We start from the raw sequence: 12,442 nt of genomic DNA, 5'->3' as shown, positions 1-12,442 counted from the left end.
CAACTTACAATGGTTTCAACAAACGATGGTCCATTTGAAACGGATTACCATCGTATGTTGAGGGACCACTGTAGATCGCTTCTTTATTTTTCAGAGGCTTTTCAAAAATGAAGGCAGCAATCTGATTAGTTGCTATGGGCAGCTTTTCATAACTCTCCCCCTGGGTGTCCAGGTCAGAAGCTGTGTTCTGTCTTCCCTTGCATTTTCTCTCACTACATAAGACTATGCTTCTCCCTGTCCTGTACCAGCCCGTGTAAACCTCTGTATACATCCTCATTGAATGACTGGAGGAGGACTACAAAGTCCTAACATCATCCCTGCAAGACTTGTATGTAACAGAGAACACCAAGGGGCTGCGCGCTGAGGGGTTCAGCAAGGAGCCGGGGGTATGTAACATGGGGCAGGCCCTCAAACCCTGCAGCACCAGATATCACCCCCATGTTAACCCCGAAGCACAACTCTCACTACACTGCAGCACTTGGTCAGACATTTTACATGCAGTGAGGTAAGAGACAACGCAGTTTCTCCACTCAGAAATAAGGAGGCGCTGCAAGGAGGAGTCACGTGACTGGCGGCAACCTTCTACGTCATCAAACATACTCCATCCGTCCCCAATCTAGTCCCGAATTCTTCATCAGTCGTGAGGAGCCCTGAAGATGGTAACGCTGCTGCTCGGAGCCGCCTGGGTCGTTCTGTGTGCCTTGTCACCCCTCGGTGAGCCTCTAGCTTGTATATAGCCGCCTGTTAATAGGAGGGGGAGGTTATTTCCTATACAAGGCTGTAGTATAAGCGGTAATTTTTATAATACAAGTAAACAAAATATGGCAGCCTTTACGTGGTGTACGTACTAGTGACGAAATAACTCCACGCTGACCCAGTAAATCAGTGACGTCATGATGATGCCCTCAGCTCCTGTGAGGAGACACAGCCCACTCCAGGGTCACTACTGCTGTATTGTAATACTGTCCTTAGAAGCTAGTGTTAAATAGAATGTTTGTATTATTTGGCATTGCAATAAAATAAAAAATTCTATAGGAATAGTGCCAAGACTGCCAGTTCCCCCATCAGTGGTCATGCTATCTATCAGACAGGTTTTATAAAGAAAATATAAACAGAATAATACATCACGTAATGATTAGGCTTGGCATAGTATTTACACATACATCCCCCTCTCTAAAATCTTCAATATTACATGATTTTACTATCAAAATGTAAGGGAATAGCGCTTCAAATGTCAGCCAACTGCCAGCAATTCACAATGACAAATATAGCTGTAAAAAATCTCAAATTGGATCAATATGATTACACTGCAGATGTGTCACATACACTTCCCTCTATAACACGTCACAATATGGTAGGATTTTTATATTGAAAATTTAAAGCGGAACTCCAGTGCTAAAGTACGGGGGGGGGGGATGTGTCTCAACAGTCGGACCTCCCACTATTTCCTGTCTAGCATCCTGGCTCTCCCCATGCACATAGTGGCCTCCGCTCCGTGCTTGAATTACTGTCAACCTCGGCACAAAGCGGTGGCCGACAGGCCCCCTCCATGCATCTCTATGGGAGAACCAGAGCGTTCGGGTATCTCTGGCTCTGCCATAGAAATACATAGAGGAGCACGTCAGCCACCGCTTGCCGTGTTTTGTTTCGGGCAGGAAATTGTGGGGGGATCCCATTGATTAGACCCCCCCCCCCCCCCCCATGATCAGACACTTAACCCCTATCTAAGTGATTCTGTAGATGGGGGATAAGTACTTTTGTACCCGAGTTCCCCTTTACATATATAGGGGAAGGTTTAATTAAACCTGTTCAGAGGAAAAGTAGTGCAGTTGCTCATAGCAACCCATCAGATTGCTTCTCTCGTTTTTCAGAGGACCTTTTTAAAATTTAAGAAGCGATCTGATTGGTTGCTATGGGCAACTGGTCCATTTTTACTCTTTGATAAATCTCACCAATAGTTCCCCAAATATCAGCCTATTGGTTACAAACTGACATTTATTTAAATATTTGTAAATGGGATAAAAGGAACATTTTACATTGGACCAACATGTTTACAATGCAGAAGTGTCATACGTCCCCCCCAAAAAAATATCCTACAATTTGGCAGGATTTTACTGATCGTATGAAATACTTTTGTCTTTACGTGAATGTGCTGACAACAAAATCACACAAAAATTACCAATGGAAATCAAATTTATCAACCCATGGAGGTCTGGATATGTAGTCACACTCAAAATCAAAATGGAAAACCACACTACAGGCTGATCTAACTTTGATGTAATGTCCTTAAAACAAGTCAAAATGAGGCTCAGTAGTGTGTGTGGCCTCCTGGGCATGTTCCTGATGAGGTGGCAGATGATCCCCTGAGGGATGTCCTCCCAGACCTGGACTAAAGCATCCACCAACTCCTGGACAGTCTGTGGTGCAACGTGGCAATGGTGGATGGAGCGAGACATGATGTCCCATATGTGCTCAATCGGATTCAGGTCTGGGGAACGGACGGGCCAGTCCATAGCATCAATGCCTTCCTCTTGCAGGAACTGCTGACACACTCCAGCAACATGAGGTCTAGCATTGTCTTGCATTAAGAGGAACCCAGGGCCAACCGCACCAGCATATGGTCTCACAAGGGGTCTGAGGATCTCATCTCGGTACCTAATGGCAGTCAGGCTACCTCTGGCAAGGATATGGAGGGCAGTGCGGCCCCCCAAAGAAATCCCACCCAACACCATTACTGACCCACCCCCAAACTGGTCATGCTGGAGGATGTTGCATGCAGCAGAACATTCTCCACAGCATTTCCAGACTCTGTCACGTGCTCAGTGTGACCCTGCTTTCATCTGTGAAGAGCACAGGGCACCAGTGGCGAATTTGCCAATCTTGGTGTTCTCTGGCAAATGCCAAACATTCTGCACGGTGTTGGGCTGTAAGCACAACCCCCACCTGTGGAAGAGCACTTTATGTGCACATATGGGGTATTTCCTTACTCGGGAGAAATTGTTACAAATTTTGGAGGTCTTTTTTTCCTATTACCTCTTGAGAAAATGAAGTATGGGGCAACACCAGCATGTTAGTGTAAAAAATAAGAAAAATGTACTCTAACATGCTGGTGTGTTTTCCTTTTCATAAAGGGTAAAAGGAGAAAAAGCCCTCCTAAATTTGTAATGCAATTTCTCCCAAGTACAACTATAACTCCCTGCATGCCCAGAAAGCCGTTTGCTGTTCGTGCATGCTGGGAGTTGTAGTTATGCAAGAACTGGAGGGCCACAGTTTATAGACCATTGCACAGTGATCTCCAAACTGTGGCCCTCCAGATCTTGTAAAACTACTAATCCCAGACAGCAAACGGCTATCTGGGAATGCCGGGAGTTGTAGTTTTGTAAGATCTGGAGAAGCCACAGTCCTGGACTAAAGCATCCACCAACTCCTGGACAGTCTGTGGTGCAACGTGGCATTGGTGGATGGAGCGAGACATGATGTCCCATATGTGCTCAATCAGATTCAGGTCTGGGGAACGGACGGACCAGTCCATAGCATCAATGCCTTCCTCTTGCAGGAACTGCTGACAAACTCCAGCCACGTGAGGTCTAGCATTGTCTTGCATTAAGAGGAACCCAGGGCCAACCGCACCAGCATATGGTCTCACAAGGGGTCTGAGGATCTCATCTCGGTACCTAATGGCAGTCAGGCTACCTCTGGCAAGTGTATGGAGGGCAGTGCGGCCCCTCAAAGAAATCCCACCCAACACCATTACTGACCCACCACCAAACTGGTCATGCTGGAGGATGTTGCATGCAGCAGAACGTTCTCCACAGCATTTCCAGACTCTGTCACGTGCTCAGTGTGAACCTGCTTTCATATGTGAAGAGCACAGGGCACCAGTGGCGAATTTGCCAATCTTGGTGTTCTCTGGCAAATGCCAAACATTCTGCACGGTGTTGGGCTGTAAGCACAACCCCCACCTGTGGAAGTCGGGCCCTCATACCACCTTTCTGACCGTTTGAGTGGACACATGCACATTTGTGGCCAGCTGGAGGTCATTTTGCAGGGCTCTGGCAGTGCTCCTCCTGCTCCTTCTTGCCCAAAGGCGGAGGTAGCGGTCCTGCTGCTGCTGGGTTGTTGCCCTTCTCCACATCTCCTGATGTACTGGCCTTTCTCCTGGTACCGCCTCCATGCTCTGGACACTACGCTGACAGACACAGCAAACCTTCTTGCCACAGATCACATTGATGTACCATCCTGGATGAGCTGCACTATCTGATCCACTTGTGTGGGTTGTAGACTCATGCTACCACTAGAGTGAAAGCACCGCATGCATTCAAAAATGACCAAAACATCAGCCAGGAAGCAAAGGAACTGAGAAGTGGTCTGTGGTCACCACCTGCAGAACCACTCCATTATTGGGGGTGTCTTGCTAATTGCCTATAATTTCCACCTGTTGTCTGTTCCATTTTCACAACAGCATGTGAAATTGATTGTCAATCAGTGTTGCTTCCTTAGTGGACAGTGTGATTTCACACAAGTGTGATTGACTTGAAGTTACATTGTATTGTTTGGGTGCATACACACGCTCTTGGTTTTTGCGGGTCTTCTGCAGCGTATTTGAAAGGGGCGAGCTCTTCTCGGCTGTCCATAGCAGATTGTCCGCGGCGGAATTTACGCTGCGGAAAATCCACCGCAAGCCCCATTGAAGTCAGTAGGGACTGCAGAGAAGAGCCTGCCCCTTTCGAATACACTGCGGAAAACCCACCAAAAAAAAGAGCGTGTGAACGCACCCTTTAAGTGTTCCCTTTAATTTTTTGAGCAGTGTATTAGACTATAGATTACAAAATGACATTTCACCCAATTCTTTAAGCGATTAAAAACAAATTCTCAGATTGGACCACTATGACTACAGCGCAGATGTGTGACACACACCCCTCTATGATATATTACAATATAGCAGGATTTTACTGTGAAAATATTAAGATACAGAGGCCCAAATATCAGTCAATTGGTTACAAACTGACATTTTCCCAATTTATCTAATTTTCTAAATATTTCTAAAAAAAATAAATTAGGATTTTAACCCCTTAAGGACCGAGGACGTTGGAGTACGTCCTGACCATTCCCGGCCCCCCACAGCCAGCCGGAGCGGAGCCGATGCCCGATACCTGCTGATAGCGATCAGCAGGCATCACGGCATATCACCCAGGGGGGTCATGATGACCCCCCCATGTCGGCGATGGCCGAAGATCGCTGAACAATTCAGCCTAGCGATCTGCGGCGGATTCCGGGTCAATCGGGTCTCCAGTGACCCGGAATTACTGGCTGACCGATTTTAATTTTTCATTTTCATGTCTAAATTTAACGAAAGTTCGGCAAACACCTGTGGAGTGTTAAGGCTTACTGCACCCCTTATTACGTTCCTTGAGGGGTGTAGTTTTCAAAATGGGGTCACATGTTGGTGTGTTTTTTTTTGTGTTTATGTCAGAACCATTGCAATCAGCCACCCCTGTGCAAATCACCAATATAGGCCTCAAATGTACATAGTGCACTCTCACTCCTGAGCCCTGTTGTGCACCCGCACAGCACTTTATGTGCACATATGGGGTATTTCCTCACTCGGGAGAAATTGTTACAAATTTTGGAGGTCTTTTTTTCCTATTACCTCTTGAGAAAATGAAGTATGGGGCAACACCAGCATGTTAGTGTAAAAAATAAAAAAAAATTTACTCTAACATGCTGGTGTGTTTTCCTTTTCATAAAGGGTAAAAGGAGAAAAAGCCCTCCTAAATTTGTAATGCAATTTCTCCCGAGTACAACTACAACTCCCAGCATGCCCAGAAATCCGTTTGCTGTTCGTGCATGCTGGGAGTTGTAGTTATGCAAGAACTGGAGGGCCACAGTTTATAGACCATTGCACAGTGATCTCCAAACTGTGGCCCTCCAGATCTTGTAAAACTACTAATCCCAGACAGCAAACGGCTATCTGGGAATGCCGGGAGTTGTAGTTTTGTAAGATCTGGAGAAGCCACAGTTTAGAGACCACTGCCGCCGCATGAGGATCGCGCCGCCTGCCACCTGAGGATTGCCACTTCTGACCGGCCAATCGCAAGCATAGGAGGGGTGGCACTCCTGTCACCTCATTCTTATCTTTTCAGGTTGACCATTGCTGTCTCAGACAGCACTGATCACCCTTATTTTCCAGGCCATCGGGTCACCAGAGACCCGATGGCCTGGAAAAATTGTGATTCACCAGTCAGAATTCATCAGTAAATTATGGTGATCACCGATATGGGGGATCTCAGGACCCCCCCTCCCAGGCGTTATCATGGGATGCATGCTGAACCATTTTCAGCAGGCATCCCGTTCCGTTCACTGTCGGGTTACAGGCAGTGAACGGAAATGCTGAGGGTGTACAAGTATGCCCTCGGTCCTTAAGTACCTGGATGCAGGGGCGTACCTGTACGCCCTTTGCCCTCGATGGTTTAATCGACTAATCGGATAAATATGTAAAATAACAAAAAAAAAAGGACATTTTTACATTTTCTTGACAAGAAATGTATTCTGCGTCCAGGTACTTAAGGACCGAGGGCATACTTGTACACCCTCAACATTTCCGTTCACTGCCAGTAACGCAGTGGTGAACGTAACGGGATGCCTGCTGAAAATCATTCAGCATGCATCCTGGGACAACGCCTGGAGGGGGGTCCTGAGATCCCCATATCGGTGATCGCCATAATTTACTGATGAATTCTGACTGGTGAACCACAATTTTTCTTGGCCATCGGGTCTCTGGTGACTGCACTAACCTTTACAAAACAAGTAGACAAGTCTCCTCATCACAAACACTTTGTTCTTACTAGCTATGGTGCCTGCTACAGAGTAGATGCGTTCTGATGGTGTGAAGGTTCCTGGTATACTCAAGTAAGATCTTTCTACTTTTGCCAAAGTAGAATATTTTTCCTTGTTACTTTTACACCAACCCATCCTTGTAAAGAATTTGCCATCCTTGTAAAGAGGCTTTTCAGCAAAAAATGACTGGACTTATTCCTTAGTTGTGTATATCCTCCTCCACATGTTGTCTCTCTGTGTCCTCTTCGTCAAGTATCCATGATATTGATATATAACTGTAGGGGAAGTGGTTTGCTGCTGCACCTCCATGATCTCATTTCTTTTTAGATCATCTTAGACAAAGCTAAATAGAATTCATGCTCCACTCATGCCCTATCTTTCTTACAACCATGCATGTGGAGGAAAGGCACACAGCTGCAAACAGTGCAGAATGGTTGGAGAATTCACATATTAAATTGCCAAGATTTATCAAACTGTGTGAGAGAAAAAGTGGAGAGATTTTTCCACAGCAACCAATCACAGCTCAGCTAATGATCTGTGGTAAAGTGAAAGGAGAGCTGTGATTGGTTGCAGTGGAAAAATCTCTCCACTTTTTTCTCTCACACAGTTTGATAAATCTTGGCCGTTGAACCTCCTGGAGAAGAATGGACAGGGCCACATGTAACAGCTGGTTATTAATGCTGAATTGAAGAATCCAGACAATGAAAGACCTGTCAGTGCTGCAAGAGGACTAGTTGAGCACCAAAGTAAACTAGCCAGCAGCAAGTTAAAGGAGAGGCAGTAGCAAAAAGATGTGTCGGAACACAAGCTTCTTAACCCCTTAACGACCACGGACGTAAATGTACGTCCTGGTTTGGCGGGACTTCTCGCACCAGGACGTACATTTACGTCCTGTGTATGACCGCGAGCATCGGAACGGTGCTCGCGTCATACATAGCAGGTTCCAGCTGCTAGTAGCAGCCGGGGACCCGCCGATAATGGCCGACATCCGCGATCTCGCGGATGTCCGCCATTAACCCCTCAGATGCTGTGATCAATACAGATCGCGGCAGTGCGGTTCTGGCCATCTCCCGCGGTCTTCTGCTCTGGTCTGAGATCGAGCAGACCAGAGCAGAAGATGACCGATAATACCGATCAGTGCTGTCCTATACATAGCACTGAACAGTATTAGCAAAGGATTGCTATGAATAGTCCCCTATGGGGACATAATAAGTGTAAAATAAAAGTTGAAAAATGTAAAAAAAAAAATATAAAAAAAAGTGAAAGATCCCCTCCCCCAATAAAAATGAAAATTGTCAGTTTTTCCCATTTTACTCCCAAGAGGGGAAAAAATATTTTTTTTATAAACATATTTGATATTGCCACGTGCGTAAATGTCCGTACTATCAAAATATAATGTTAATTATCCCGTACGGTGAATGGCGTAAACGTAAAAAAAAAAGAAGTCCAAAAATGAAGCATTTTTGTCACATTTTATTTTAAAAAAATTTATAAAAAATGATGTAAAAGTTTTATATATACACAAATGTGGTATTGATAAAAAGTACAGATGACGGTGCAAAAAATTAGGCCTCATACTGCCCTATATATGGAAAAATGAAAAAGTTATAGGTGGTCAAAATAGGGCGATTTTATATTACTGATTTTGTACAAAAAGTTTTAGATTTTTTTTAAGCGGTACAAAAATATAAAAGTATCTAGCCATGGGTATCATTTTAATTGTATTGACCCACAGAATAAACACATGTCATTTTTACCGTAAAGTGTATAGTGTGAAAACAAAACCCTCCAAAATGTGCAAAATTGTGGTTTTCATTTAAATTTCCTCCCTTAAATTTTTTTGGGTTCGCCGTACATTTTATGGTAAAATGAGAGGGTTCTTTACAAATTACAATTGGTCACGCAAAAAACATCTGTAGATGGAAATATAAAGGAATTATGGATTTTAAAAGGCAAGGAGGAAAAAACGAAAACGCAAAAATAAAATTGGCCTGGTCCTTAAGGTTAAAATGGGCTTGGTCCTTAAGGGGTTAAGGATGTCAGCACCAGATGGAACAACACTTACTACTGTATATTGTTGACAGACTCCTTGAACAAAGGTGGCCAGTAATTGCAACCCTGTCAGACCCATCACTTACCCATATGGGCAAACCTTATCAGGACTTAAAGGGGTACTCCGCTGCCCTGTGTCGGAAGCTCCGCTCGCAGCGTCCGGAAGTTTATTGTTCCGAACGCTGTGTGCGGGCTTCCGTGTTCATGGCTGCCCCTCGTGATGTCATGCCCACCCCTTGCGTGACGTCACTAAGGGGGCGGATTTGCTTTGTTCCTATCAATAAAAGTTTGATTCAGATGTCCCTTTTTCTTGTGTCCTAACATTGGACCACCCATGTTGATTATTACACATATATATAATTATTTTTTTTGACAGGGACAATTTTTTTTATTTTTTTTCCCCCCTTAGAGGTCACCAATGGAGCTCTCTGTCAATTCTATAGATGCTGCAGATATTACTGACTTGCTAAGACCCGAGTGCTCTGCTCGGGTATCTCCAGCACTCCATAACAAATCTGTGGAGTGTTAGGTGGCCCTGTTCTGGACCCCTCCATGGCCCTGTGTGCATGAACCCTAAGGCTCGGGAGCAATGTTTGATTATATTCTGCACTGATGTCCCAGCAGATATAGACATGTAGAGGAAAAACTAAGCACAGGATCAGAAGACACAAAGGGAAAGGTTAGTGGAGACAATGGAACTGGGCCCACTTACATGGAAGCAGAGGAGGTACTGCCTGGGGCAGGTTAAAATTAAATTAGCAGTTTTATTAAGTAATCTTAATTGTTTTTCACTTGGCCAATTAATCAGATAATTTCTTTTGAATATATGGATTTTACAGGATTAGAAAAACAGCGGTGATTTCTAGAAAACAAAAAAAAACACCACACCTGTCCTTGTGTATGGTATTGTAGCTCAGTTCCATGAAAGTGAAAGGAGCAAAGTTGTAATACCACAAACAACTTGAGGACTGGTGTGTGCTGTTAACACATTTAATTGCGCAGCCTTAGGCCTCGTCCACACTACGGACATTCAACCAGCAGAATTCTTTGAGTGGACAGACTTTCTGCTGGCAGGTTTCCACTGTGGTGATTCCGCAGTCTGAACAGAGCAGCAGAATCCCATAGAAAAGAAAGGGACTCCCTTTTCCGCCAGGGTAATGTCTGCAGAGTGGAGAAGCAGAATGTTACAATACAGATCATAGTGTACCTGTCAGTTACTAAAACTTTTTATTTAATGTAGATAATACCATTATATGTACATTTGTAATATACATTAGTTAAAAAATTTGTATATTTTTGGGTGATAAAATGCTGTCTTGTCCCTGCAGCTATTGCCTGTGTGTCTCTGTGCGGAGACAAAATACAGGAAGGGTGGGCAGGACAAACTTGCCCCATGTGAGTTTAAAGGAGCATCACATGCTTGAAACATAGGGGAGGGAACCTATAATAGAGGGGGAAGACAGTGTAGATAGAGAGGGGAGACTTGTTAATGTACTTGTTAATGTGGGGGTGGAGCGGGGGGGGGCGGTTAGAATAGTTAATAGGGAGAGGCTTCATAGGAAGAAAAAACATACACCATTGAATTGCATGGTGACTAATGCCAGAAGTCTGACCAATAAAACTGATGAACTGGAGTTGATAATGTCTGAGGAGGATTATGACATAGTGGGTATAACAGAGACTTGGTTGGACGATAGCTATGACTGGGCGGTCAACATACAGGTTTATAGTCTATTCAGGAAGGAGCGGACAAAACGGAAAGGGGGAGGAGTTGGTCTTTATATAAAGTCCAGTCTGAAGGCCGCACTGCGGGAGAATATATGGGAGGGAAACGATAATGTGGAGTTACTATGGGTAGAAATATATGGAGATAAAAATAAAAAAAATTCTGATAGGGGTTTGTTATAAGCTACCAAACATAATGGAAGAGGCAGAAGATCAATTACTGAAATAAACAAGGCAGCAAATCATAATGAGGTGATGATAATGGGGGACTTTAACTATTCTGATATAAATTGGGAGACTGAGACCTGTGAATCTCATAAAGGAAACAGGTTTCTGACTATAGCTAAAGAGAATTATCTGTCCCAAATGGTGCAGGGCCCGACCAGAGGGGGCGCCCTACTAGACTTAATATTAACCAACAGACCTGACAGAGTAACTAATGTGCAGGTAAAAGGACACCTGAGCAATAGTGATCATAATATAATACATTATAACTTGTTCTTCAATAAGGGAATCTCACGAGGGGCCACAAAAACAATGAACTTTAGGAAGGCAAAGTTTGATCAGCTCAGAGAAGCCCTTAACAATATAAAATGGGATATTGTCCTCAAAAACAAGAATACTGACACTAAATGGGAGACTTTTAAAGATATCTTAAATTATCACTGTAATAATTATATACCTTATGTGAATAAAAGGGTCAGAAATAAAAGAAAACCAATATGGATGAACAAAAACATTAAAAGGGACAATAAATGACAAAAATAAAGCATTTAAAATACTAAAACCGGGCGGCAGTGAAGAAGCATTAAAAAGCTATAGAGAAAAATGTAAAAAAAAAGCAGATAAAAGCCGCAAAAATAGAGACAGAAAGACTTATTGCCAAAGAGAGTAAAACTAACCCCAAAATGTTCTTTAAAGGGGTACTCCGGTGCTTAGACATCTTATCCCCTATCCAAAGGATAGGGGATAAGATGCCTGATCACTGGGGACCCCCGGGATCTTGCACGTGGCACCCCGTTTGTAATCAGTCCCCGGAGCATGTTCGCTCCGGGTCTGATTACCGGCGACCACACGGCCGGCGGCGTGTGCAGTCACTCCTCCGTCCCCGTGTGACGTCACGCTCCGCCCCTCAATGCAAGCCTACGGGAGGGGGCGTGATAACTGTCACGCCCCCTCCCGTAGGCTTGAAAGGGTGCCAATACGCCCCTCCCTTTTTTGGTTTAGTTCCAATACACTCAAAGGGAATAGACATGTGTATAGCAAAACGTGTTACTGCAATCCTTTTTTGTGAGAAATACTTATTTTTCTAGAAAAATTTCTGGGGTGCCAACATTTACGGCCATGACTGTAGATGAAGTCACTGGAGCCGGCCTCTAAACACACAAAAAAAAACAGGGGGCTTAACCAATATGCATTGAAAACCATGTAAACCAGGGTTCAAAGCAATGCATCCAATACCATTTCTAGAAGAAAAAAAACACAGCACATACACTATAGTGCAATGCACCCCCCCCCAAAAAAAAACAAAAAAACAATGGCAACATAAAATGTTAAAGGGGTACTCCGGTGAAAACCTTTTTTCTTTTAAATCAACAGGCTCCGGAAAGTTAAACAGATTTGTAAATGACTTCTATTAAAAAAATCTTAACCCTTCCAGTACTTATTAGCTGCTGAATGCTACACAGGAAATTCCTTTCTTTTTGGAACACTGATGACATCACGAGCACAGTGCTCTCTGCTGACATCTCAGTCCATTTTAGCAACCGTGCATAGCAGATGTATGCTAAGGGCAGCATGTTGGCTCAGTGGTTAGCACTGCTGCCTT

The 12,442-nt window shown here is 44.0% G+C and overlaps 1 protein-coding gene across 3 annotated transcripts in view; it reads left to right on the top strand.

Annotated features, from left to right (window-relative positions):
- Nucleotides 1-270: 270 nt before the first annotated feature.
- SHISA4 (shisa family member 4) overlaps nt 271-12,442 on the top strand; it is a 33,004-nt gene continuing 20,832 nt past the window's right edge. The window contains exon 1 of one of the 3 annotated variants that reach the window (XM_056557518.1): nt 271-714. In XM_056557518.1, coding sequence (XP_056413493.1) covers nt 657-714 — 58 coding nt within the window. In that variant the 5' untranslated portion in view covers nt 271-656. Of the gene's footprint in view, nt 715-6,888; nt 6,910-12,442 lie in introns of those variants that run through there. The other 2 variants (XM_056557517.1, XM_056557519.1) reach the window with 2 other exon arrangements.

The sequence above is a fragment of the Hyla sarda genome, chromosome 2, assembly GCF_029499605.1.
Source record: "Hyla sarda isolate aHylSar1 chromosome 2, aHylSar1.hap1, whole genome shotgun sequence".
Lineage (NCBI taxonomy): Eukaryota > Metazoa > Chordata > Amphibia > Anura > Hylidae > Hyla > Hyla sarda.
Note: the sequence above shows the minus strand (reverse complement) of the source record. Positions and strands in the feature narration are given on the sequence as shown.